The sequence below is a fragment of the Serinus canaria genome, chromosome 5 (genome assembly GCF_022539315.1).
Source record: "Serinus canaria isolate serCan28SL12 chromosome 5, serCan2020, whole genome shotgun sequence".
NCBI lineage: Eukaryota > Metazoa > Chordata > Aves > Passeriformes > Fringillidae > Serinus > Serinus canaria.
Genome location: NC_066319.1, coordinates 30,237,315 through 30,264,965, shown reverse-complemented (window position 1 = coordinate 30,264,965; position 27,651 = coordinate 30,237,315). Strand labels below are relative to the sequence as shown.

General features: G+C 41.0%; 2 protein-coding genes across 5 annotated transcripts in view; one reads left to right on the top strand and one right to left on the bottom strand.

The window, feature by feature from the left end:
- Positions 1-12,283, top strand: part of EIF2AK4 (eukaryotic translation initiation factor 2 alpha kinase 4) — a 38,504-nt gene extending 26,221 nt beyond the window's left edge. For 3 of the 4 annotated variants that reach the window (XM_050974775.1, XM_018907497.3, XM_050974776.1), the window contains 9 exons: positions 685-813; positions 2,104-2,190; positions 3,496-3,608; positions 5,061-5,119; positions 6,194-6,291; positions 8,260-8,328; positions 8,948-8,992; positions 10,078-10,202; positions 11,404-12,283. In XM_050974775.1, coding sequence (XP_050830732.1) covers positions 685-813; positions 2,104-2,190; positions 3,496-3,608; positions 5,061-5,119; positions 6,194-6,291; positions 8,260-8,328; positions 8,948-8,992; positions 10,078-10,202; positions 11,404-11,458 — 780 coding nt within the window. In that variant the 3' untranslated portion in view covers positions 11,459-12,283. Of the gene's footprint in view, positions 1-684; positions 814-2,103; positions 2,191-3,495; positions 3,609-5,060; positions 5,120-6,193; positions 6,292-8,259; positions 8,329-8,947; positions 8,993-10,077; positions 10,203-11,403 lie in introns of those variants that run through there. The other variant, XR_007777647.1, reaches the window with a different exon arrangement.
- A 781-nt stretch (positions 12,284-13,064) lies between these two features.
- Positions 13,065-16,240, bottom strand: SRP14 (signal recognition particle 14). Its single transcript, XM_009101967.4, has 5 exons — positions 16,122-16,240; positions 15,599-15,671; positions 14,805-14,917; positions 14,233-14,265; positions 13,065-13,890 (listed from the first exon to the last, which is right to left on the bottom strand). Exons 1-5 carry the CDS (start codon positions 16,143-16,145, stop codon positions 13,801-13,803), a joined length of 333 nt encoding a protein of 110 aa, XP_009100215.1. The 5' UTR covers positions 16,146-16,240; the 3' UTR covers positions 13,065-13,800.
- Positions 16,241-27,651: the final 11,411 nt, after the last annotated feature.

The window sequence follows — 27,651 nt, the reverse complement described above, 5'->3', positions numbered from 1 at the left end:
TAAGATGTTCAGATGTGTTCCAAAATAATTCCATACTGAAATAGAAGACAGACATCAAGATGACCTGTTTTCTTTTGTGTTTCTCTAAATAGAACTATTTATTAAATGAGAATTAAGGGAAGACAGGATCTTCAGGCTAACACCATTTTATTTTCAATTTAATGGGATGTTTTTCTCAGCCTGTGTATTCTTTCAGATGGAAGAGTACAACTGTAGGTATTTAGTGTTATTTTTCCCCTACTACTGCTCCCTTTATCAAAGTATAGAAGATAGAGATGGAAAGAAACTTTAAGAATATTATCTACTTTGTACGGTGTCACACATGGTCACTCGGTTGTGAAATGTGTATTTTATTTTCTCTTCTCTATAAGAATAAGTTAACATTGCCAGGGAGAGTGGGAAGGAAAAAACAGAGTAGGCAGGGATACTGGGATACCTCAGGCAAGCTGAGGCTGTGGAGGTGCTTTGCATCAAAGATTGAGCTTCAGTGACTTTCAGACAGACTTAGGTGGAAAGGTGGATCTAATCCCCTTTTTTTTTTTTTTTTTTTTTTTTTTTTTTTAGCTTGATGCATTTTGACACATGTTGGCATATTTGTCCATCTTTGTAACTTTAACTACCTTATGAAGGGGGAAAGGTGGTCTTGTGACTAATACTGTCTCCTTGATTTTACTTTCCCTTCAGGTTTCTGTCAGCTCCTGTGACCTGCTGGTTGTAAGTGTTGGTCAGATGTCAATGGGTAGAGCTATCAACATTGTTCAGAAATTCTGGACTGCAGGAATTCCAGCTGAAATAATGTATGACTGGTCCCAGGTAGAATTTTTATCTCCATGTGTTAACTGTATTCTTGTTCTCCAAGATTAGTGCAGACTGAAACCATACCTTTTTGGGGGTATTTTTCTGTTTTTATGGAGGTGGAGACTTATAATACTGAGCATGTGGGGTGCTGTTTAGATACAATAATGTAAAGAAAGTCTCACTGGCTTTGCAGCATTCTTCCAGTGTGAAGAAGGACCCCTCCTATTAATCAATTTAATACTTAATAGGGGGTACATCAAGAACAGAACAGTAGCATCAACTTTTAAATAGCTAGATGGCCAGAGACACTCAGGTACAGAGGGAATATTGACATTATTCTTCTGTTAGAAATACAGTTTAGCAAACTGAGCTACTAGATGGGTCCCCATGTAGTCCTTGAAGAGATGCGCAGGAGGGGAAGAGAGAGTGGCAAGCTGAGCTGTGCCAGCTGAAAGCAAACAGAGCTGTAGCCAGCACTACTTCACTGGAGTGTAGCGAGCTACATGGCAACACTGAAGTCCCTTTTAGAGGTGGTGGCACTTACTTAAGGATTATGAGTCTGCTTCACCTTCAGGTGTCTCAGTACGTGACTAACAAGAGAGACGACTCTGCAGTTGCCCCTTGCACATCATGTGCTGCAGGGCAAGAAGTTTTGAGCTCATACAGTTCATTGTCTAACTTCTGTAATTTTTTCCCATAACATTTCCAACAGTTTCAGTCCCTTGGGACTGAAAAAAAATCCAGATTATATACTTTTCCTAGGATCACCTGGGCTGGAATTTCTTGGTTTGGGGTTGTTTGGTTTTTTGATTCGCAAGGAATGAAGATTTGGATAGTTCTTGCTTCTATCTAATGCTGTCCTGCAAGCCAGTGCTGTGTAAGTCAGCATAACCTTGGTTTTACAGGAAGCCAGCTGGAGTCAGCTTTAGTGGCAGACCTCCAGCCATGCAGGACTGAAAGCTGCAGGCAGCAGGGTGGTGACTGTCTGCCTGATGTTACACTGCACATTTTTACAGTTACTGAGACTCTGCACTTCTAGGTATAGGTGGCCTTTATATGTGGGAGCTTGGGCTGCAGGACCCAAGCATAGACTTTGATGTCAATTTTAGCAAGTCTCCGGTGCACAAATACATGCATAATGAAGTTTCATCTGCTCAAGTTGTCAAGAAAGCTTTTCTCTCTCTGAGCTGTGTGACTGTTGCATATCAAGTTACTTTAATAAATACAGGAGACTGATTACTTAATTGGTCATTTTATAAGCTGTCAAATTAATGTCTCATTCCCCTTCTTTTGTTCTCACTTCAGTCCCAGGAAGAACTGCAGGAATACTGCAGGTGCTCTGGGATTACATATGTGGCTCTGGTGTCTGAGAAAGAAGGAAGTCATGTGAAGGTAAGCATGGGACCAGGGGATGCTTTATGGTGTTTCAGATTTGTACTCTGTTCTACTTTTTTTTTCTTTTTAAGGTCATTATTAATACAGTATAAATTATATTTAAGTAAATGGAGTTGAGGTAAATACAGTTTTGCTTGTTAAGTCGTAGAAATGTTATTCTGAACAATTTCAACATTTTAAACATTTTTATCCCTGCGTAACACTGTTATTCACAGACCTCCTTCCCTCTAGGAAAGTCCAAACACTAGTGCAAACATTGCTTGACAGTGCCATTGATGGTTTAGCGTGGAAAAAGGTTTCTCTTGTCTCTGACTTCCTTAAATCTACAAAATGAATTCATTGACTTAATAATCTTTGCAGATGGCTTCTTTTTGTGTTACAAAATAAATACAACTCAAATGTAAATCTAAAAAAATCAGTGTAGTTCCACCAGACAGTCAGAACCACACTCTTCACCTCTATAAACTCCTATTAGGATGCAAAGACTGGACTTTGTCACAACATGAATGTACTCTGTTCTTCCGTACTCTTGCAGCCTGTGGTTCTGGTATCTTTGGTTTTTTGAAGTTGAAAGTTTTAAAGTGTTCTGGATCATTAGAGAAAACATCATTATTTTTTGAATAAAGATTCATTTTTTGACTGAAAAATACTAACCATTTGACAGCATATGGCAAGGACAGCCAATGTGCCTTACTAAAACATTTTTCTTATTCACTCTGTTAACGTAACAACAATAATTGCAAGAATAAGTAGACCTTGATGATGACAATGTGATTATTTCCAAGTTCTCTACAAGCCTATTGTAGAGTGTTCTTTTAAATACAGTTTTATTGAAGCAAAACCAATAAAGGAGATGTTAATGAGGTGAATGGTGTTGTTGCTGATTAACCTCTTGCCAATAAAGATGGCGCAGATTCCTAAGCTTTGAATGTTTGAGTTAACTCTTGCAAACTGAAAGGCAAGCCTTATTCTAATATAATTATTTAACTAAAAATTAATAATTAATATGGTACTTAATTATAAACCATTGTTCAGAACTTAATTATCACTATCATTATCTTAATTATTAGATGCAGAGAGCCAAGCTTGCTTTGGGAATGCAGAATCAATTAGAAGTTGGCAGAAAAAAAATCTAATCAAAGACTTAATTGGCAGTGATTGATTGGTAATGATAATAGCTTCCTACCTTTGACTCTTTCACCTTTAATGGTGAAACAGTTTGGTTTTGATTAAGTTTGATAAGTTTATTTGTATGCCATTTTAAGAATCAACAATCTTAAGAACCATTGAACTGCATCATAGGTGAAATCCTTTGAGAAAGACAGGCAGACGGAGAAAAGGATTTTGGAGTCTGACTTAGTAGATCATCTGATCCAGAAACTGAAAATGAAAATCGGTGATGAAAGATGTAGTAGGTAAGCAGCATAACGTGTCAATAATGTGGATAGTCTAAATCAGAAGTGAATATATGTTTGTATATGCTGAGTTAAACCTTAATTTTATTTGGTAAAAAAATTGCTGAATTTCTTTTGAGGGGAAAAGAAAACAAAAGGCTTTGTTATAGAAATGTGTTGAGATTAAGAAAGTGATTTCCCTTGCTGCTGCTACTTTCACACATCCATAGTGCTTCATAAATTAAAAGGTCACACAGTTATCCCAAAGCTGCTAGAACAGCAATACTGTATGTCTGGCTGCCTGCAAGTTCCTCTTACTGAGCAGAAGTCCATGACATTTGTGTACTGTGTGATCAAAGAACTAAAGCAGCAAATCTCTTTCATTCTGAGGCAGTATTGGTATGGTGAGATGAAAGTGTAACTCTTGCACTTCTGTATGCTCTGGTGGCACAAGTGAAAGCAACACCTGGCAAAGACTTGAGGTTCATGGGAAAACCCCTTCACCCTGGCTTCATTGAAATTACTATTTACTGTAACCAGTGGAAGTTAGTACAGAAATGCATGACAGCTGTTACTTACACACAGCCCCCTGTAAGGCTGTAATTACACATGCATCCAGATACATTTATATGTGTGCATTGACAGCAAGAATAGACATGCATTAGTCACACAAAGTAGAATTCAGAATCAGAACAGATTTGCCATCCAGTTTTCTGACTAGGCTTAACAATAAAGGAAATCATTAAGCTTGGGAATGCTGAAATCAAGCAGTAGTTTCTACAAGCAGTTGATGTCTCCTGCTACCACCTCTCATTCTCCTTTTTCTGGCCTCAGCCAGTCTTAGTATTTAATTTTGCAACTAACCTGATCCTCAGGTGCTTTGTGACAGATCTACTAGAAGCTGTGAAAGAAAAATCATTCTTTCAAAAAGTATTTAAATTCTGAAAACAGAATAGAAAAACCCTTGCATGGTACCACTAAACAGAGAAATACAATAGCTGATTGTAATAGCCCTGGCAAATTGCTCTTTTAATGAATTACTGAATGTGGAAAGTAAAGATAGCCAAACTAATTATTTAAGACTTCTTTGAATATGCTATTTAGTATAAATACTACTTTAGTATTATGTCACAGAAATCTTTGAGAAGCAGATTAAATTAATAATTCAGAGGGAATACTCTCACAATATATTTTTGTATTAGGCTATAAATCACTCTTGTATGATAGGGAGGACATTTTTTGTATCCATGGGGAGCATTGCTTCTAGACCTGGCTTTTAAATGTCAAGAAACCATACAAAATTACAATTCCTGAATAGAATTGATTCATGAATAATAAATGTGTCCTGGCAAGTATCTGCAGACTTTATCTGTTGGAACTAAGTTTAAGTATCTATGATAATCTGAAACTACTGTCTTATTACAGTATTTCTTTATAATTGTAAATTCCTTAACTGTCTTTGTTTATTTTTAGAGAAACCGCAGATAATCTTTCAATACCAAATCAAAAAGGATCATTTACTAATATTTCAGGTATTTAATATCTAGTTACAAAACATACAAACTAACTGTTCCTCTTTCCACTCAAAAACTGATTTTTAGGGGAATAGTACCAAAGGCAAAGAAAGAAAATGTTTTATAGCACAGCTCTGATTAGAGGCACTGCCTCTTAATCACAGATATTGTTCCAAGTGATTTAAAACTGGCTTTTTCTCCAAACTACGTGCTCAGACCAATAAGCAGAATATTCTCCATACAAGCATTCATTGATGCAGTAATCCAAGAGGCTGGGAAAGCCAAAATTCACCAAATTTTTCCTAGCTGGAGAGAAATTTAAATGTCATCTTGATGAAAAATAATTTGATCTGTAGATCAGTTAGAGTATTGAGACCAAATGAAAACACTTTTACATTTCTAGCTGTGGATTTGCATTCCTTATTCTGATAAATTTGTACCTAAAGAATAATATTAAGTGCTTACTGTGTGGCTAAAATTTGGCATTTTTGGTACTTGTTTTATTGAGCACTGATCCAGTGTGCAGTGGTGGTGATTCTTCAACACTTCACACAGAAACACTTTTGCATAATAGGGAGGGAGAGGGGCCATGCTTAACTTGAGGGGGTTTCTGTGTGTGTGTGACTACTAGAAGTGGAAATTTGGATTTTGAAATAAGCTGTTTCAAATTTTAATTATTGTTATTTGGGGAAACTGGTATTTATTGTTCATTTTGTCAGTGATTCTGCTATGGGACTGAGCATTAAATAGTCACCTCATTCTTGTAATGGCTTTTCTTTTTTTGATATTAGGTGCACTGCATTCCTTTGTAAAATTATGCAAGTCATTTGGAACCTTTTCTTATTTTCAGGGAACAGTGATGTAAAATACCAAATTTCTTTGTCTTAACAACCAGTCTTTCAAAGTCAGAAGTGAGTGTTTGAGAATTTATTTGCACATCTCATTATCCTGTCAGATTTTGGAGGTTTTCAGCAGCTTTTTAATCCCTGTACTACAATGATTTTAGCGTATTAGTATTCATGAATTTTCTGTTTCTTGTTACTTCTTGTTTAAAGAAATACTATGAACCAAAATGATGTGTTTGCATTTCAGGTGTGTTTGACTCACATGGAAGTCTTGTAGTGCCTAACGTTAGTGTTATAGCTCCTGAAAAACTGTCTGCCAGTGCCAGGCGTCGTCAAGAAATTCAGGTACTCACACATCAAATAAGTATTCAGAAGTGATCCTTAGAAGTTAAGGAATGGTAGAATTCATACTTCATTACCACCTAACTTAAACAAATTCATCCTGTTTGTTCTTTATTCATAGACCAGTAACAACACAAATGGTGAAAGGCAAAGACCACCCTTTTTAAGTCTTATCTTAGAGATTATCTGTGATATCATGGCTCAGCTATCATTGTGCATGCTTACTAGAAATCTTAGTTTTCTAGGAACTGTGGTTCTAGATCTTCCCTTTCCTTTTTCTCCCTAAATGCTGAGGTGTGTTAAAGGTTGTCGTGGTTTACCCCAGCCAGCAGCCAAGCCCCATGCAGCCGCTCGCTCACTCACCCACCAGTGGGATCAGGGAGAGAATCAGAAGGGTAAAAGCCAGAAAACCCCTGCATTGACACAAAGACAGTTTAATAGGGAAAGCAAAAGCTGTGCACACCAGCACTGCAAAACAAGGAATGAATTCAGTGCTGCCCATAGGCAGGAAGGTGTTCAGCCATCCCCAGGAGAGCAGGGCTCCATCACCTGTAATGGTGAATGGGAAGACAAACACCATCAGTCCAAGTGTCCCCCCTTCTTCCTTCTTCCCCCAACTTTATATACTGACAATGGTGTCATATGGTCTGGAATGTCCCTTTGATCATCTGGGGTCACCTGCCCTGGCTGTGTCACCTCCCAGCTTCCCCACTAGCATGGCCATAGGAAAAGCAGAAAAGGCCTTGGCTCTGTTATCAAACAAGTTATATTGTTTAAAAGTACTCTATGTGGCAGTGGGGGAAGATGTTGGAAAATTCCTTTAACTTTAGTACAAGTGTTTGATCCCTACATCTGTGGCTAATAGTCTTGCATCATCTTTTGTTTCCTTACTTATCTTTATCAGTGATTAACTGCTCAGCAATAACAAAAACATCTGTTATCAATCCTGTGTTCAGCAAAAATCCAAAATGTAGCCCCATAACAGCCACTGTGAAGAAAGCTAACTCTACCCCAGACAAAACCAGCACAAAGGTGCAAGTTTATCATATTTTTAATTTGTAGTATGTTTGTAAAATGTACTTTATGCATTTTATTTCATTATGTTGTTTCAAACTAAAGGCCTTAGAAAAAATTGTGGATTTTAAAAAAACACACAAAAAAACTCAAACCAGTACAATAACAAAAAAAACCTACAAGCTGCCTAAAACATGATGCTATAGTAATATAGAACACATTCAGTGATGCTAGAAGCAGATGTCAGAATTTTGATTGTTTAGCATTATTAGCCTTAAGATATTTAGAGTACATGGTAAAACAGAACTGTCATTCCCTTTTCAGTCCAAACTTGGATGTGCAACAAAAAAATCTCCCCAATTAATAGTGCTCAGAACCCAAATAAAGAAATTGTTACTCTCTGAGCTAAACAAACTTGCTGTTTTCAGGCTTTGAATATGTAAAAGCAGCTTTTCCAAGGTGCAAAAGACAACATAATGCAAGCCTGCGACTACATTTGTAAAGTGCTACCTTTGCAGGACCATCAGCTTGCTCTGAAAAAAGGTGTTACAAGGCATGACCCTTATTTTGGTTTGGCTTTCAAAAGCCATCCTCCTTCTTTAGTTGATTCACTACATCCAGTCACAGGTTCTCACGTTTCTTTAAAAGTTGTCTAATACCAAGAAACGGAGGGCAGTTTTCTCTAGTTATGCGAGCATCCATGTTTTTCTGTCTGCTTTAGAACCAGTGTTGTCAAGTGTGTACCACTGAGTCAAGAGTGTCTCAGCTCCAGTCTCCTTCCTCTCTGCTCATCAAGGATTATTGTGACATTTTTACTGAAAATTATATTAGTTTAAATATAATTCTGCATCTTGTTAGGAGCACCCTCTTTTGTTCTCACCTATGCAATATGAAATCAGTGCCCAACCTGTGTCACACAAGCTGTGTATTTTACTTTTGCCCATCTTTTGTTTCCAGGTACAAACAAGACTTCAGACATTCATTTCTAGCCTGCAACAAAAAACAAGTGAGATTGAGATTTTAGCAGTAAGTATTTGGCAGAAGCCTGAAGTAATCCTGAATTCTTAATTGCAGTGGATGATGCCATTCCTGGCTAGAACAAACTACTGCTAATTGCCTCACTTTAGTGAAAACCAAATGAATCAATCTTCAGGTTCAGTAAGACCACTGGTCTGTTTCTCTGATACTTGAAAAGTGTCTCAAATTGTGTGTATGGGACAGCTGCATGGAATAAAATTTAACAACCATTTAGTTGTAAGCTCTTAAGCTGTAATTACACCAGCTATTATGGTAGATGTAATAACTTGTTCCTGCTAGATTTGCGCTTCCATTTAAGTAAACATAGCTCTTGTTTGTATGTAGCTTTTAGACTTCACTGACCATGTCACAAAGGACTTTAAAATGGTGTATGCTTTTCAGGAAACATCGGTGCCTTTTTGCCTGCACCTATGGCAAGTTGCCCATAATAGAATCTGTCATAAATAGTTAAAAAGGTTTTAATAATTTTAAACTAAGTTCCCTGTTTTAGCAGCATGAATGCTTCTCTGGAAATCAAAAAATCTGGCTCCCTTGAGTATAGCTCATCTCTAATTGGCAAAATGATAACAGAGAACAGTTAAGTATTGATTTTTTGATATTTTTACAGGTTGATCTGCCAAAAGCAACTGTGATACACTTCTTATCATTAGAGGTAAGCAATTAAGTATTGTTAAAACTCTAACTGAACACAATAGATGATAAATTCTGTTCCCAAAGAAGTGAAATGTAAAATTCACCCATTCTAGATTTCTTTTCAAGTTTGAATTAGGTTTAAAACTTAAAAGAATTTTTTACCCAGGAAGCTTGACCGAGAAAAACTTTTTGTCAAATGTCCAAGTGACACAAGACATTAGGAAGTCCTAATCCAAAGCTCTGAGGTTTTTTCCCCCCAAGAATAGTTATCTAAAATTAAATCTTAACTGCTCTTTTTCAGAAACCAGTAAGTATTAATAGCAGTTTCAACAACAGTCTTTCTTGAAGCCCTTAATGAAGGAGAACCCAAAATATAGAGGCAATTGTGTCAAGTACATTAGCTGAAACATCCCTTAGTGAAGCCAAGATATAAAAGGGATGTTTATTATATTGACACCTTTAGCAACCAGGAGCTGGTCAATGGTGCATGAAAGATGACAATACCAAAGACAAAGCTTTCTTCTTTTCTCCAATGACAGCACTAGCTTAAGAGAGAGATGGATGCCTCTCCACCCCCTAAAAATCAAACTCAAGAATGGCATCCTACTGGAAGTGCATGTGTTACTTTCATACCTTTTATCTGCTGCTCTGAAGCAGTGCTTGTCTGGTAACCAAAACCCAGTGAAACATTTCAAAACATTTTCAGAATACTTCATTCATGCAGTCTGTATGAATCGTGGAGGGAGTTTATCACCTTTTACTTAAAAAAAAAATTAAATACATATGCATGTGATCAGTTTGTATAATTCACTTTTGATCACCATTACATCACAGTTATTGTATTCTCTCCAGCACTGCCAAGCTGACACAGCCCTTCTCATTGCTTGTGCTGAAATGTGTTAAGAAACTGATCACTAAATTAACTTCATTTTCTTTAAAAAATAAAGTTGCACATGTTGTTGACATTTATCATGTTTGAAAGCTGTTTAATTAAAGAGCACTGACATTACACAGTATTCAGAAGGCTGCAACCTACTGGGAGAAGTATTTCCTTCAGAAAATAATATGAGACTAGCATAGTTCCTTGTCAATTTTTTTTCTTAGCTTGATGGAGATAGACAAGCCTTTGATGCTACTGTGAGACAACTGATGTCACGATGGCCCAAGCAGAGATCTTCATATTTACAAGCAATTTGTGATGAAATTTACAGTCTCAAAATGGAAAAGAGGTAAATTTGTTAAGCTATTACAGGTACATAAACTAGAATTTTTTTCAATAATTTCAGTATTCAAACTAGAAGATAAGCTGCTCCTAACTTGTCTTCCACTTTCCCCTCTCTCTGAGGCAAAAAGAAATACTCAGGAAATGTGTATAGTTCCTTCAAAACTATAGGACTGGTCACTAACCCTCACTTACTGATAAAATGTAAATTTTTCATTTCTCTAAGTCTTTTCAAGAAGCTCTAGGATATATTGCCACTTTTATCTCACTTACTTTGTTAATAAAAGAATAGCAGACAATTATGTACAGTCAGGTATCCTGCTATACATAGTGCATATACTTCTATATGTGTAAATATACACGTAGGTATAATATATACATCTATACTGCTACATAAAAGCCCTCTGTTCTGATGAGAGGGACTCAGCTTGTCTTTTAAAACTCATGAACACATTTAACTCCTCCTGCTTTGAAATAATACCATGGCAGTCAGGCACAGGTGGGAGAGTGCCCAGTTTCATGCAAACATAATGTTCTCCCACCATGTACAGTAAAGCCCATTTCTGTTTTGTAAGCATAAAAACGTTCATAGTCTGCCTGTTGGATTCTGGCAAGGCTGATAGTCTGGACACATCCACTGTGTCCACTTTTAAATCTCAAACTGTTAAATGCTGCTTGTACTGGTCCACTTAAGACCTGGGTATTTATGCCTAATGGGTTTCATTGTTTTCATTTTCTTAAACCTTTGTTCAACTCGAAAGTACTAGTTAACCTTTAAATAAGACTAAAACTTTGGTCCCCTTTTCTCAGATGCACCAAAGGTGCTGCAGGTTTTCTGTTTACTAAGACAGCTACATTATCAAGTGAAGCACTTTTTTTCTTCATGAAGCTTCCAAGGCTCTGAGCAACAGAACCCAAATAATACTCCATTGCAATGAGTGTAATACAGTCCCTCACTATCTTCCTATCCCATCTGGAGCCTGAGCACTACTTAGTTATAAGCCTTCAGATCACTGGAGTGAAAACTGAACAGGAGATCAATGGAAAGAGGAAAATTGCAGTCACAGCCAAAACACACACACAAAAAAACCCCTTACTGATTTGCTGCTAAATCTTTGCTATCTTATTCTGAGAATTTGTCATAGGAATTGCAGCATTCAAACCTGCAGTTTCAAAATACTAAAATTATTTTTTCCTTCCTTCTGCAGGGTTTCTGCACTCATCCTGTACAGTTACCGAGATGAATACAAGATTTTGTTTTAGTACTTAAAGCATCATTTATGGGATGCTTCTACAAATGAACAACAGCATTTTGTCAAAAGGAATTTCAAAAAGCTGTAATAATGCAAGACAGGCAACTAGTGCCTTTTTCTGTGTCCAGATTGCATTTCACATATAATATTGCCCTGGTTCTGGCCAGGACAAGGTTAACATCTGCTGTAGCTAGGAGGCATGGCCAACACCCAGAGGTTGATCTGTACCACCTCACACCATTGCTGAGGGCCTTGCAGGTGGGCACACAGGGCAGAGGGAGCAGTTGGGTCGTGCTCTTTCTGTGGACTCGTTCACCTTTCCCGAACTCTGTGCCACTGCTGCCATTACTATATTCTTATCTCACTGCTGTTTCCAGTATATTCTTACCTCAACCTGTGCTCTTTTACCTTCTGTGCTTCCCAATTCTCCTCTCCAGCCGCTGGCAGAGGGAGGGGGTAGTGGGTGGTACACGAATTCAGCTGGAGCACTAAACTAGAGAATGACATTCCTAAACCACAACAAATACAAAACTAAATGTTTTCAAAATGTGGAAGTAGCTTTATAGGCAATTAAGGAGCAGGTCTGACTAGAGCCACACATAGGTATTACCATGTAGTTCTTGTCTCTTATGCTACACAAATCAGCTGTACAGATGTAAAACTACTTTTTGTAAAAAATAGTTTCAGAATGCCTTTTATGCAACAATAGTACTGCAACAAGAAATGTCAGTTCTAGAATTATGAATTAATTACCTTAAAAATTGTTTTGAACACTTTTGACGAGTTTTTATGTAAAAAAAACTGCTGAGCCTTATTGAAATACTCATTACAAGCCTTTTGTGTGTCGTTTTTAGTTGTGTTTTTTAACCTATTTTAATTTATGTATAAAATATGGTAGATTTCAGGCTGAATTGCTACAAGCCTGGCTGCCTGTGCTTGTCTTGTCTGTACTTTTGCATTTAAATCAAGCAGCAGCTTCTGCAAGATGAAGACCTGATAAAACAAAACTAGACCTGCAGAACCTAAACCAAAGACTTTAAAGATAAACAGTAACCTGCATGTGCTTGAGGCACAACCAGAGTTATGAACTAACTTTCTTTACCTGAGTTGTCAGATTAAGTTTGAAGTCATAGTAATGATGGAAGTATTATAATTATCTTCTTGAAGCTCAACTGTAACACAACCTCATCAGGAAGAATGAAGCTAAGAAACTATGATTTACAGGAGTCATAGTTAACTATGTATTATATTTCACATCAAACACTGGAGGAATATGTAGAAATGTTAAGGATTTCTGGAAGTGCACTGGTGTTTACCCTCCCTCCCCACTTGGTATCTTTTGTTTAAAGAACTTACACCTCTTTTCTAACATAACTGATTGCCATTTGCAGACTCATTACATTAATACCTACCTACTTTTTCTACCCTTTTTTTGTATCAAAGAAGGTGATAAAGTTAGAACACACAGAGGTAACTTGCAAGACAAACCACAAAACTTCTGAGAACTGTGGAAGTTTTAAGAGCAATGTCCAAAGAGCAGACAATCCTAAAGACCTAGATAACTGTACCATTCCTAGCAAGTCACCACGACAAGTCACATCAGCCATTACAGCCAATCTGTTTCTCATTATGTTTAATAGGAGCAATTACATCTTTACTTTTTACATCTGTTCATATGAAGGAAGGAAAATTCAGATCCCTGAATATACTGAAGGATGATGTTTTTTTAAAAAAAGTTTAGGTGACATGACCATTTTTAAGCTATGTCTGAAGGAAACATGATGCAGAGTCCTACCCTCCCCCCACCCTGAGCCCAGGTCAGAACAGCTGGATCAGCATGGAGTGAAAGCTCTGCAAGAACTCAAGCACTGTGCTGGCTGCCTTGGGGATAGCTGCACTGCATCATGTAGGCATGGCCCTCAGATTAAGACAGAAACAGTAAAGCAGCTGTTCCTGATAATATGTTGGCACCTGCTTTCCCTAGAATTACTGAGGCTCATCTATAAAACTGGGCATCTGTCACTGAGGCTCCTGCTCCAGTCTTGTTTTGCTTTGGGTAGGGTGCATTTCTCTTCACCCTGTATTACCCCCCAGACAGGTTTTACACTGCAGAGAACACAGCAGCAGTGTGAGTACAAGCCAGCTGAGTGTAAAGCTATTACAGTAGAATGCTGTACATACTCCTGCCTTACAACCACCCACAGAAAGCACCTCTGCTCTGAGTTTAAGTACTGATCATATCCCAGTTTCCTGCTGGAAGGAAAGCCAAAGACAAGTGGTAACTCAAAAAGAAATGAACTTTGCTTTGAGCAAGGGTTAAATCTATAATAGTGATGGTAGCACACTGTCCCATCACTGTGTTGCTTTACTCTTCTTGGCCTTGCTTTTCTTGTCTTTCTTCTTCAAGCCATCCATGTTAGCTCTTAGCAAATTTGAATATGCCTGAAAGAACAATTAGAACCGTTTAAAAGAACCCCAAATACTTAAATGACAATATGCAAGAGGTAACATTTTATGTATTACAAACGGCCAATTACATGCCTTTTCCCAGAGAATCATGCTCTTACACCCTGCACTAGGAAAATACTGTTGTTTAAACCAATATACAAGATTAGATAAAATAAAACAGGATTTTTTTAAAACAGATTAAGATAAATGGGTAGTCTCAAGTTAGTTTCTGTGGCAGTTCAGCAAGGAATCAACCTGTTCACAGCTGCCCAGTGCTTCCAACAGACCACTTCTACTACTTACAGAAAAGGAAGATAAAAGGCATACAAAACTTACCATCTGGAATTTATTTACTTCCTTTGAGCTCACCTACAAAAGTAATACTGGAGGTTAACCACGAAAACTCAGGTTTCTATTACAGACCAAGTATCAGTACATGTTTACCCACCAGTTACCATCTGGTTTTTTTAGCAGCAGTTGGATCAACTTATAACTTTCAGTGGTAAATGTGCTGTACTGGTATGTCATAGGACTTCATTGATTTAGAAAACTGAAAATCTCCTCGATTAACAAAACCCTTTACAGGCCATTCATCCCTAAGTCACATGTTTTCACATGGGAAGAATGTGTAAAAGCATACAAAGATAAGTTTGATTCACTTGTGGGGCCACAGAAATGCTGCAGCTCAGGTTCTCAGCTATTTCTCTAAAGTAACATTTTTCCTTGTGTCATATCACAGAAGAGACCTCAAGTCACCTAAAGCCTTTCCCAATCCCCCATTCAAAGTAAACACACATCAGGTTTTCAACTACCAGTTAGTATTATCTCAAGTTTCACTTAAAATACGGAACATTAAATCAGAAACATATAGAGGCACTAACCTTTCTAACCTAAAAGTTGTCACTTACCACTGTGCTGATTTTCTTCTTTCCATCAGTTGCTCTCAGGAGACATTTATTGTCTGCTGGTTCAAAACTTTCTACGTGGCCTTTGCGTGGAACTGGTTTTGTTCGACCATCATCTGTATTGAAAAAGAATTTTTATTCTTATTTCATTAATATCAACAGATACCTTCTGATATGAGGTGTTAAAAACTGCTCATGAGCAGATCTGCAAAACACCTTGGAATTTCAGGCCAACTGAACTAATACTGCTGCCAAATTGCTCTTACTCTAGAACCCCAGAAAATTTCTGTTCTGTAAATTATATATATCAGAAAAAATGAAGCAAATGCTCCCCTCAACGTGCTATATGCCCTGCCTGCTCGAGCAGCAGCATGCTTTAAATGCAGGTCACCCTGCTGCCTCCTGACTCCTGGCATGGCCTCTCCAGTAGTGCCAGCTAGCCAGGAACCAGAGGAACATGAACACATGAAAACATCAGAACTCTCCTTTTACAGAAAACAAACCATTTTCACTGACTGTTTAACAATCAGAAAATCCTAATATTTCCTGCAGTTTGAAATGCTGTCTTACTCAAAGGTTATTTGTACTGATACTACTAGTACTAGTAGTCCTACAGCTAATAGTTGTAGAACTAATAGTAATAGTGGTAATCAGTGCTCCTGCTGGCGGATTTGTCCCTAGGACTGCTCTTGTCTTCAGATACCCCGGATTACAACTCTTATTGCTTAAAATACCTGGCAACAACTGTCAGATTTATAGGAACGCCTCTTTAATGCAATAACAGACTCAACACTTACATTTCTTCAGCGTTATGAAAACGCTCCCGGAAGTCCTGCACTTTTGGAAGAGCCTGGTAAGCTCCGTCAGGAACTGCAAGAGAAAGAGACGCGCCCGTGGCTGGGAGTCACCACACGAGCTCCGAGCTCCTCTCCCCGCGCAGCGCCGGCCGGGCCCGGCTTCTCTCCCACCCGCAGAACGCAGCACCGAGGAAAGGCGAACTCCCGGCTTTCCCCACGCTGAAGCTGCAGGACACGAAATCCCAGCCGGGGGCGGCCCGGCCCGCGGTTCTGACTCCGAACACGAGCTCTGAGCCTCCCCGGACCTCCCGCGGCTCCGGCGCTTCTACCCCGCCGAGACAGAGTACCCGGGAACAGCGATGTCCGCTCCCCTCCCCCGCAGTGGCTCTCACGCCGCCGGGGCCGGCGCGGGCCCGGCATCTCCGCGCGGCTTTGTGGGCCTCCCTCTGTCCCTCGCTCGCTCCCTCCCTCCGCGGCGGCACACAGGACTCGCCCCCATTGCCAGCGGGCCGCGGTCCCCTACCTGCTCGCTCTCCAGCAGCACCATCCTGCTCCTCTCCGGAAGGGCCGCGTGCGCACGCGCACCGCGGGCCAGCGCCACGTCAGCGGCCCGGGGTGGGAGGGCCCGGGGCGGCCCCGCCCGATGCCCGGCCGGGCCCAGCGCGATTGCCGCGGCCCCACCCGCTCCCGCGGCTTGGGGGCCGCCTTGCCTGGCCCACGTGCTGCGGTGGCCGTTCCCGTGCCCCGGGACTCGCTCGCAGGCTTCACCTGGGACCGGCCTGTCGCCCTCAGTGAGGCGGGACTGGTGCAGAGAGCCCCGCTGAGCGCGGCTGGCGGTGAAGGGCGGGATTTGAGGCTAAAAGAACCAGACCCCTGGATTTGTGCAAAAACAGCAGAGGGAAAGCTTGCGCCCGGCAGAGCCTAGAGAGCACTTCACACCCCTAACACTTGAGGGCTGGATTCTGTAATGGAAGTTTTCTGTCAGGCCCGTGGCAGTCGGTGCAGGAGCACACAGAAGTAGCAGCACGTGTTCTAGTGCCTTTTCGTGTTTATCGCTAGGAAAATAGATCTACTTTTCCTCCATGGACCTGACAAAAGTGGAAGATAATGCCTTACAGGTTAAAAGGAAAAACTGCTCTCAGCCTGTTAGGTGCCTGAGTCCCTGGGGAATTCATACTGTTCGTTTATGGGCTCTGGTCTGCGCTCTAGACAGAACTGAAATACTTTCCTGGGTTATTGTTCTCATGGTGGGGGTGTTGTTTCGTATGTGAAACAACACGTGATAATGAGAAAGCCTAGTCACTCCAAAAGTCCTATTTAGAGTCCTCAACTACTCGCGGTCCTTTCGCAGGTTCAGGGGGAGGCAGTAGAGGGTGCTGTGATTGCACACACAGAAATGAAGCTGCCTAAAGAACAAGGAAACAAATGCCCAAGAAGCAGGTCATTGCAACACGGCCATGGTTCATGAAAATCTACCCGGTTATTAAGGTAACTCCACTATGTTAGAGTCAAGGGAAGTGTAGAGATCCAGCACTACTTTTCTCACATCCAGGATGGTATCATCCTCCTGATGCTTTTGCACTTGTATTATTTGTAGTTGAGGAGAAAAGACTTCAGTAAAATAAATTCCATTGTTTCTCATGGCGTTAGAAATCTCATGAAAAAGGAGGAATATGTGTTATTGAAGCCTCCTGAAAATGGACATTCTAAGGGGACCCCATCAGTGGTGTGGCTGGAAGTACTGACAGGCCAAAGCCCTGTAGAAATGTAGTAAGTGATGGTCCCTGGCCCTACCAGCTTGCAGTGAGCAAAGATGGGTGGATGCATGGAGTCACTGCTGACACGTACTTCCTCTAACCCTGCCTGGTTGCTGGAGAAGTCATAACACACTCCTGACTACAAGAGGTTGTTTTGTCAGAAATCAGAGTAGGGTTGTGTTTTCAAGAGAGTCCAGAACATGGTCAATGTAAGAGTGTTGCAGGTTTTTATAGGCAACTTGTCAAAGAAGAGCAGAAATGGAAAAACTAGAACAATTGCAACACACTCCCCCTTGGAAACTACCATGGTCACAGGCCCTGGAAGGCAGAAGTACATTTCCACTCCTGCTTGCCAAAAGAGAAGATGGGTGGTCTCGTAGCTGAAACACAGGGACTACCACTGTCACCTGAGTTCTGACTGTTGACTTCACTAGAGAAGTCTTGTGTTGCCATGAACTCCTCTCCTAACTTCTCTGTGCCACGGCTCTTCATTATAAAGGTGGAGAAATACGTAGTGAGTCTCTTAAACCTTTGACACAGCCCAAACCAGCAGTGTCTGTGGGAAGGACACCACAGAGGTTTTTCCCCTGCATCTCCCCGCTCTGTGAAGCGCTGCCTCAGCTGCTGAGGTGTACCTCCACCTTCGGGACACTGTAGGCATAGTGGTGCCCATCTTGATGTAGCTGAGTGTCAGCAGCAGTGTAGCTGCCACATCAGAGACTGTACAAAGCTACAGGGCATCCACCTCTCCAGGCAGATTCCTTGCAGGAATCTGACACTAAAGCTCTGGTTCTGCTGTATGCTGGAAGAAGGGACAAAGAGGAAACTGCTGTGCAGAACTCCGGAGAGTTGCATGAAGTTTGTTTTTCAAATCTGTTGTTTTATCAGCAATTTTTTTGAAAATATATTTGTCTCACTGCTAATAAAAGAAGTGGCTCCACTGAACTGCTGAATTTCTTTCCACAAGAAAGAGGATTTTTTTTTTCCCCTCATGTGTGCATGTGTGTTAGCTTATCTTCCCGATCTTGAAGCTGTTTTTCAAGCCAGAATGTCACAATTTAATTGGGGGAGAAGCCTTAATCACAACTTGCAAACAAGGTGAAAATGGAACATTTTTAACGATTGCTTTCCAAAAAATAGATGGAACAGGGGAATGCTGACATTGCTTTACTTTTGCCAAAGGCTGCCAACACTCTGAGGGAATAAGCTATTCAGCTGGCGAAAAAGTGCTGAACAAACACTGAAGGAGCTAAAGGGATACTCCCAATCATGATATACTCGCTTTTCACTCTATCTCCTGCTCCAGCCTGATGTCTTTCCCCTCACCCCATGCCCTCACAAAAAAAAAAGCAAAAAAAAAAAAAAGCGGGGGGGGTGGAAATTGTTTTAAAAGGAAAAAAAAAAAAAAAGAAAAAATAAGAAAAGGCAGGTTGGATTAAAACAGTAGCAAGAGGAATTGGTGGATCCTGAGAGTTGGCAAGGGTATTAGTATTTTGTAACCTGATCTGTCATGTGACCAGGGCCAGGCAATAAAAATAAGTCTCCTACCAGCCCTCTTGTTTGCTCAACTTTATTATATGGTGTCAGTGGAGAACTACTTTTTTTTTTTTTTTTTTTTTTTTTTTTTTTTTTTTTTTTGGCAAAAATTTAGCAAATGAAGCCACCTGAATCATTAAATCCTGAAGGAAATCTGGCAGAGAACTGGAGGAGGTTGTTGCTGCACTTCCAAGTTTTTCTGGAAGCAATCATGTACTGAAGAGAAAAGGAGAAGGTGCAATCTCTCCTAAATGTGGTGGGAGGAGCAGGAAGCAGAAAAACAAAATTATTAGAAGTAAATTAAATTCCTGATCAACCTTAGTAGAGGTTGGCAAAGATCTATTCAAATTAGCCAGCAAAGATTACTACTAGTTATGGACTAGCACACACACATATTCAGCTGCTGCACGCCACAGTGAGCAGAAATGTAATAACATACTGTAAATTACAGTTTGCTCACCACAGTGCTCAAGATGAGTTAATAACAGATAATGGCCCACAATTCACAAGTGGATCATTTTGGTAATTCTCTTTGATCTGTAAGTTCAAGAATACCACGTCAAAGTATAGCTATGCACAGGAAAAAGAGTCAGTGTTAGAGCCAGAGCCCAGTAACAGTCTCCCCCCTCTACAAGTCTATCATTAGCCCTGTAAAAACAGAGATGCCCACCTCACTGTCTTACTGGCCTCACCAGATCTGAGATTAATAGGCAAAGGAAAATCCTTCTAGAGCCAACATTTAACAGAGGCTGGTTGGGCAGAAAGACTGTTAACCCTGGAATAGCTACCATAACATCCCTAAGCCCTGTGCCAGGGGAGTAGAGAAGAAAAATTTTAACAAGAGGAAGGAACACTTACTCTTTTTTTCTAGTATTAGGTGGTTTTCCAACAAAGCAATCAGTTGGTTACATTTGTACAGGTGAACGTCAGTCCTGAGATTGGGTCTTAACCTTCTTTATAGTGGCCCTTGTGAAAAGAAATAAAGGACATGCAAGGGGACAGTGATCAGAGACCTGCTGATCAAGGTAGATACAGAGGCACAAAGCAGTGTTATTCACCTTATGAGCTGGTAGGCCCACGAAAGAAAAAGATTCTGAATACCTTATGGATTCCAACAGAGAACTAAACAAGGCATTTTAGAAAGATCTTTTTGAGACCACATTATGCCACCAGAAAGCTGCTGAGTGAGAAGCTTCTGCTGGTGAGAAAGCCAACTTCCAAAGAGAAGATCTCCTCAAGAAACAGGTTCCTTGTGTGTTAGGAACTGATTCATTTACCCTAAGCTCTTCCCTAAGCATTTCTGTTCATTTTAGTGAATCCCTCTTATTCTATTTATTATCGTGTCAAATTTATGCATAATGAGTTTAAAGATAAGTTAAGTGTAACCTCGAGTTCAACAGACACTGACTTTCATTGTGTAATAGCAATGTTAACAGTGATTTATATTTTCTGAGGGAGACCAGGAAATAGATGTGGATACATTTTTTATGACTCTAATGCACCGCATTGCTATTGTGCAAATCAAAGCCTATCTGAGTGAGACACAAAAAGATTTTTTGTTGGAGGAGACCTACATGGTTTTAAAGTACCATCCAGATTATAGAAAGCTTCCCTGTCAAGGAAGATAAGGGATGTATATTTACTATATCATTGTCTCACACATGCTTGAAGTGGTTTTGTGACAAGCCCCCATCTCACAAAAAATGGGGGGAAAAGGCTGGAAGAAAAGTTCAGATGCAGAGCTGTTCATCTGTACAAGTGATGGTGTCATCTGCGCTCTGTAAGACCCTGCAATGGCATGTATGTACTGAGTCCATGTAGTGCTCAACATACTTCTGGGAACAAGGAAATTAAAGAGCCAATTCATTTAACTCCCAAAGTGTGAGGAAGGGACAAGAAGCAACATGTCATCATACGAGTTTAGTTTGAAGGATGGAGCAAGCAAAAGGCAATCTCACATACCTCCAAATCCAGTGCAAAACACTGGAGGAAAATGGTCAGATAAAAAAGGAGAGAGATGCAACTTGAACATCCACTCTGTGTTTTGATTGGTTCCAGTAACTTTCAGCTGCAAGTAGAGCAGAGCAGAGTGTAAGAACAGCCTGTTCTGAAGGAGTGCACCTGCGAGGTGACACAGCCGAGCTGTCCCGTCTGTCCCCTCCTCTTCTCAGTCCTGGCCTGTGGCTGCTGCCACCACTGCTGGGAAGTGACACTGCACTGCACACACAGACATCAGCCAGAGACTGTGTGGCCATGAGTGTGGCACGGTGGGTTTGTGACATAAGCGCTCAGCATGGTTTCAGTGGGTCTGTGTCAGTCATCTGTGAACTCCAGAATGCAGGATTAAGCCTGTACAATATGATGCACCTTCTGGGTGCTCTAGAAATGATGTTTCAAACCTCAACCAAACCTCACGTCTCCTCTTTCCAGTGGGAAGAGTATATCTAGTCATCACTTCATTTAGTATGGCAGCTTTTTAAGTAGACACAAAATGGCTGGCTAGGAGCTGTGCAAAGCATCAGGGAGGTAATTAAGTTGGAGCTCAAGAGTAATGAGGTGACAGAGATTAGACTGAGCATCATTTCTTTCACATCAATATGTCCTACTTTCAGAAAGACAGAAATGCACTTGTGAAAAATTTCCAGCAGACATTCCCAGTGAAGTTACAGGAATTTTTTTAAACTATGTAAGTTTTTAAAAGACCAAATGAAGAATATCACAACATAGAAAAAAACAAAACCAAAAACTAAACCAAAACAAATCAACAGGAATTTTAGATCAGCAGAATGTCACCAGGGAGGATAACCTTGTCCTTGATATCAGAGATCACCCGGGGATGTGTAATTAGAAAGGGAGCCACAATGTCATTGCTATCCTCCATTTGCAGTCTCATCAGAAGGACAGAAACCCCAGCAGCATGTATTCTCTTGATACCATGGGGTGTTGCTGCCTCAGGAAGAAAAGGGTCACCTACCACCTCACCAGCACAATTTCCTGCCTCTGTTGAGGATGCTCCGCAAAGCGAGACCTGGCTGGACTTCTGAGGTTTAAGGATCACAACAAAAGCTGCAGTGCCTGTAAAACAATAGTTTCTTCATAACTCAAGTAATGATGTCCGATACAAGATCTGCTCATCACAAAAAAAAGACAGTCAAGTTAGTTACTGGATGAGTGAAATGATAGAGACTGGCTTAGATATCATTGCTCTCACTTCCATAAGCCCTAATTTTGGGAAAACAGAGAGGTCTTTTAAACTGTTTTAACCAGATATTTCCAGTATAATTCCCTTCTTGTAAGAGTTGCCAAGCACACCTACTTATTCAAGATTTAGTGGTACATTTTGCTCTTCCTTAAGCACTCTTCCAAATGTCCCGACACTTTCTAGGAACAGGGTGGTGTGGAGGCCACTCTGCACAGCCAGCAGCTGCCCTGGGTTGGCTGGGTCAGCGGCTGGAGGAAGCAGTTTCCTGTTTTGCTGGTGCTCAATGCCACTTAACAATAGGGGGAAAGAAAAAACTGCAGGATCTAGGCATTGCAAGGCTGTTTGCTACATGAGCTGTCCGCCTGCCTTCTCCCTCTGCTCCGGACACCCCCAGCTCACGCACCCATCCCTTGGTGGATGGCAGCGCAGGAGAGGAGGCAGAGACACTCGAGGCTGAGGTGACAAGGGCTTGAAGGTATCTCTGCCATATAAACAGCCTGGACCCCATGTGAGTGAGCCTGAAACAGCAGGCTGGATATTACTAGTTTGTGTCTTTTCTTCTGCCTCCAGTGAGAGAGAAAATAAGAATCATGTGCAGAGCTTCAGTGTCAGCAAGCATCACTCGTGCCTTCTTACAACACCTAAAACATCTCGTCCATCATAGTAGATGGTTTTCAACACCATCCTGTGATAACCATTTCCAGCAGTGGTCAGTTCATTAGGGCAGGAACAGCACTGGCCGTGATTTCTCATTCTGCCTTTCTCAAAACATGTCCTTCTTCTCTAGTGGTTTGCTCAGTGCCAAATCCTTAATCCACTCTTATCAGCTCAAGGAGTGTTTTTACTCTCCTACTTGCCTCCTGCTGCCTACACACTCAGGCAATTCCTTTGCTACCCTGACGTAGTTTGGTTCTGGTGATGTTTCTCCATATCCAAATCCAACCTCACTTACTGGGCTTTGTTTATCAAAAGCTTCTTCTGAGATTAAGGGTTGCAGGGGGTACCTCTGTACCTCTTCTCTGTAAAGCAGAAGAATCTAAGCATTGTAACTGTGTGTGGAGCCACTCAGAAACAGGAAGTGCAGGTGCCCAAACCGTAATCTGGGTTTGTTGCTCTCCCTGTCCCTTTATTTCTGCCTCCCCCTCTGTTTCTGAATACATGTTGTCTTCAAAGGCACACAGGGCAGCAGACAGGAGCCCCAGGCAGATTGGAAGTCACAGGCTCTTTGTTAGTGCTCAGGCTATAGAAATCCCGGGTGAGTCACCCCTGCTTGCAGGAGCAGGTAAGCTAGACATTGCCAGTCAAGCTCACGGAGCCTTAAATGGAATCCTGACAAGGAAATTATCAGAAGCCATGCAGGTATTACAAACGCAGCTCCTTTGTTATTGCCTGTAGCCTTAAAAACTTCTGTGACAACTGACCCCTACGGCTTTCAAAGTTCAGGAGTGGCGTTGCTTGAAGGTACAGTGTGCTAAGTTTCCAGAATACTGTGCCAGAAACCTCCTTATCAAAGAATTTATTTTGTTAAAAGTTTTGTTTGTCTGTTTGTTTCTGCAGTGAAACCTCAACCCCACCTGTTGGTTTTGGTGTGGGATTTTTTTTTCAGAGAAGTTATGATTGGGTTATAAAGCCAGTAAAAAAACAGTAAAATCTCTAGGACTTAAACTGCCAAGCACAGAGAGAAGTTTTACAGAGAACTCAGCCAGTGAGGCACCGTAAATGTAGGGCATCTATCATGCTTAAACCTTATAATGACCCAACATTGTTTTATCATCATTTCAACACAGCAGGAGAGCTAAAACCCCACTGAACTCCATTGGAGGAAGAGTACTCTAGGTCTTTATGATGAACTTTACAAAAGGGATGTGTTTGACCGAAAAAAAAAAACCAAAAACAAAAACAAAAACCAAACCACAAATCCTAGGATGAAAATTACTTTGTCTGTGCTAAAGTTTTACCTAACATAATTTTGCAATCAAGGTATGGTTTTCTCTCACCCTGATCTTTCCTTTCATTGTTTTCCCAGACAAGACTGAAGAGTATCATTAACGCAATTTCTCAGAAGGCATCTGTCATCTGTCACATGTGTTTATATATCCATGCCTACTGTGTGCAGTCTGGGAAAATCCACTAGTGTTCTTGAGGGAGAATAAAGACCACAGGGATGAGCAGTGGCATGACACCAGCTACCCATGGAGCAACAGTGTCTTCAATGTTGTGTTGCACTCAGTACTCTTAGGACAAGTTAATTATCAGGTTAAAGGAAGATAATTAACATAGGAAACTACATCATTATTCAGCAAGACATCAAATGCTATCTCCGGTGCCTGTTACTCTTGCTCGACCAGTTCAGCTCTTAACAGTGTATTAGTCATCTGACCACACTGAACATCAATCTTTCACTCCTCATTACACACTCAAATACAAGCTACAGTATAGACTTGCTCCATCCTGTAATTACAATATATAGCCGTGCTAGAAAATCTATTATGTCTAGAGGTTAGACTTAGAAACAAATTAATTAATTGCACTTTCTCCACTTCTAGGCTAAGATAAGATTCTGTTGCTTCTTTTCAGTAAAAGACTGCTTTTTCTGTAATTAATGTGGTTTGCTGTAATAAGCAGCATGTCAGCAAGAAACTCCTCATACAGAGGAAAGCAACAGGCATTTAATCATCCCAGGGCACCTGATTATCAGTATTATAAAGTTATCTTTTGGCAGAGAAGTCTTGGCAGCAAGTAGCCTCTTCGGTGTGAGATTAGCAGTTCTGCACCAGGCCAGAGCCCGAGTGACAGCTCAGCCTCTGGGTGCATGCTGTGGCAGGGCTGCATGGGGGGATGCACCTCTCTGCACAAAAGCTGAGTGCTTTTCCATTCCACTTGGTGGCAAGGGAATGCCCTCATGCCTTTTGGAGGCGTACAAATTGAAATGCTGGATTTTAATCAGATTATATGGTGTGTTGGATGGCAAAAGTCAGGGTGGCCTTCGGACTGTTTGAACACGGGAGTCTGGAGAAAGCTATTATTTGGGGCGCTCTGTAAATAAGGTTTTACTTGTTTTTTTCCTCTGTGGAGGAAAGGACTCCAAACTGATTCCCCAAATTCTACTGCTTGTGGATCAGTAGTGTGATCCTCCTAGGGACCAGGACTGGCAGGAGAATGCACAGGTCTTGCACTCAGGGCACTGTGGTTAGTGTGGGCTCACAGAGGCACCAAAGAGACAACCCCATTTGGGCTGAGGAAGACACTCATTCTCCCAAGGATGATTCTACCTTTTCTTTTTCTCCTTTTACAAAAAAAAATTAGGGGAATTGTTTCAGTTCCTTTTTTTCTTCCTTCAGTTTTCCCCTCTTGTTTCCCTCTGTCTCAGCTCTTTCTTCCCTGTCAGTCACTTCTCTGTCACCATTCTTCACAATTTTCTGTCTTGCTACCCCACTCATGTACCTGGCTGTCACCCAGCATGGCTTTCACTAAGCAGGGCAGTGACCTCACTAACATCCTGCCCCTGGTGCAAGATGAGTACTAATGTCAGAGCTGGAGTAGCCATGGTGCAGTTGAGCTTAGAAGGTGAATCTTTTTGCAATTCAAGACAGGGCAGTTTTCACATCCCAGCACAGCCATGCCCAAAGGGAGAGCCTTGTGCTGCTTGCAGTGTGGTGTTCAGGTGCAGCAGTTCAGGCTGCTGTAGGCACATCTGTGTGAAACAATGGTTCCCTACCCAATGCACCCACAGCTTAAGTTACTTTTATAAGCTTAGCTTGCTCAGAATCTCTAGTGAAATCTGCAGTGCGATCAAAGAGCAAGTTGGGAAAGTCCCACTCTCTGCAGAATGAAAGTCTCTGGGTGAGGAAGAACACAGGTATCACTTTCTCTCCTTTTCTCCACTGTTTTGCTCCTGGTCCTAAGCTACAAAACAAACCCAGGATTTCAGGGAACATTCAATCTGCAGCTTGTTCTCAGCTGATCCTGTTGCAGGGAGCAAGTTCCTGGCTGATTCACGAGCAGTAAAAATAAACAGTCTGGGGAAAGCAGGGAGGAGGGAGGGAGACCGGTGGTTACAGAGGAAAAAGTAGGAGCTACAGCAGCTGGTGTTTTCTTTGCTGGTTCTTTTCAGAGGATTTAGGCAGGTTGGAGATGTAAGTGATTAATGGAGAATGATAACACCTCACCCCCCTCCTCTTTCTCCTGGAAGGAACATGAGTCTTTATGCATATCAGTGGTCTCTCAGCTTTAACCTTTCCAAGATTTACACGCTCCATCCACTCCAGTGCAGTGCTGTGGAGCTGACAGCACATCTGGGTGTATTAACTGTACACTCTGTGGTTTTTGCAGATGCTTAGGGTTTGTTCTCAGTGTTTGGAAATGCTGCACTCAAAGCCCTGAGACTTCTCCCATGGAACTGACCAGACTGGAGATGAGCTGCCACACAAATTCAAGACTCTTTTTGTTTTTTTCTAGCCTCTTCTGTGCGTGGAGTAAAGGCCACAGCTATGTATTGCAGAACACCAGTAAAATGTGCCTCCTCAGTGACTCCCAAAGCATATTTGGGAATACTGTACAAGTAGCAGAAATCCTTTTCAGTCCCCATCCATCAGTATGTCAGCTGCTTTGCTAAGTCCTTCTAGGGATCCCATCCTCAGGTCTACTCAGGGCTGATCCTATCAGGGCACACTTCTGTTCTCTTCTGCATGGTTAAGAGGTCTGCTTTTCTCCCCACCTGGCTTGCACTGGAGAAAAGCAGAAATAGATGGGCAAAGGCACATGCATAACTTCTGCCATTGATGAACAGGAGTTGCAACAGAGTTTTTGTGTTACAGCTTTAAGGACGAGATTCCCAACAGGAACAGCATACGACAAAAGTTAAGGAGATGTTATTATTTGTCTTAAGCAGGGCTGATGGAGGCACAGAATTAATAATAATAGTGTGCTACTGAAATTTACTGAAGGTGAGATGGCACATCAACAGAGGGGATGAGTAGAATACCATGATGGAAAAAATGTGATGGCTTCTGAAATTCACAGCATAGAAGGTCATACACCTAGGTCATACACCTAGGCAGCAGGAGCTCCTGCTGCAAAGACAGAGACACAGTATTTGTAAGAAGCAGTAGTGAATAGAGACCAAACTTATTCATCCATTGGATACAGGATACCGGAGCCACCAGTGTGACACAGTCATGGAAGAGGTAAACACAGTCAGAGGATAATTAGACAAGATACTTTAGTCTATTAGAAAAGCATTTACCACCATTGTGCAAGGCAGTATCAAAACTTCATCCAGAACAATGCACATAGCCCTTGTCACCTATATTTACAAAAGAAAATAAACCACAACTCCTGATGTTCAGGAAAATGAAAACTGTCCTAGAAGACTTTAAAAGAAACTGATTTGAAAGCAACGAAACAAGAATGGAGAGCAGGGACAGGATTATTTAAATATATCAGAAAAGAAAACAATGGGGAGAGAGAATTAGTCATGTAAAATAAATCATGACCTTAACACAAGAACAAGATGGTATAAAAAATAATGACCAGGGGAGCAAGCTTATATGAAAAGT

Coding starts and splice junctions, on each gene's coding strand:
- SRP14 (XM_009101967.4), bottom strand. CDS start 16,145: ATGGTGCTGCTGGAGAGCGAGCAG. Junction 15,672..16,121: donor TGCTGCTGGAGAGCGAGCAG/GTAGGGGACCGC, acceptor TTTCTCTTGCAG/TTCCTGACGGAGCTTACCAG. Junction 14,266..14,804: donor AGAAGAAAATCAGCACAGTG/GTAAGTGACAAC, acceptor TTACTTTTGTAG/GTGAGCTCAAAGGAAGTAAA.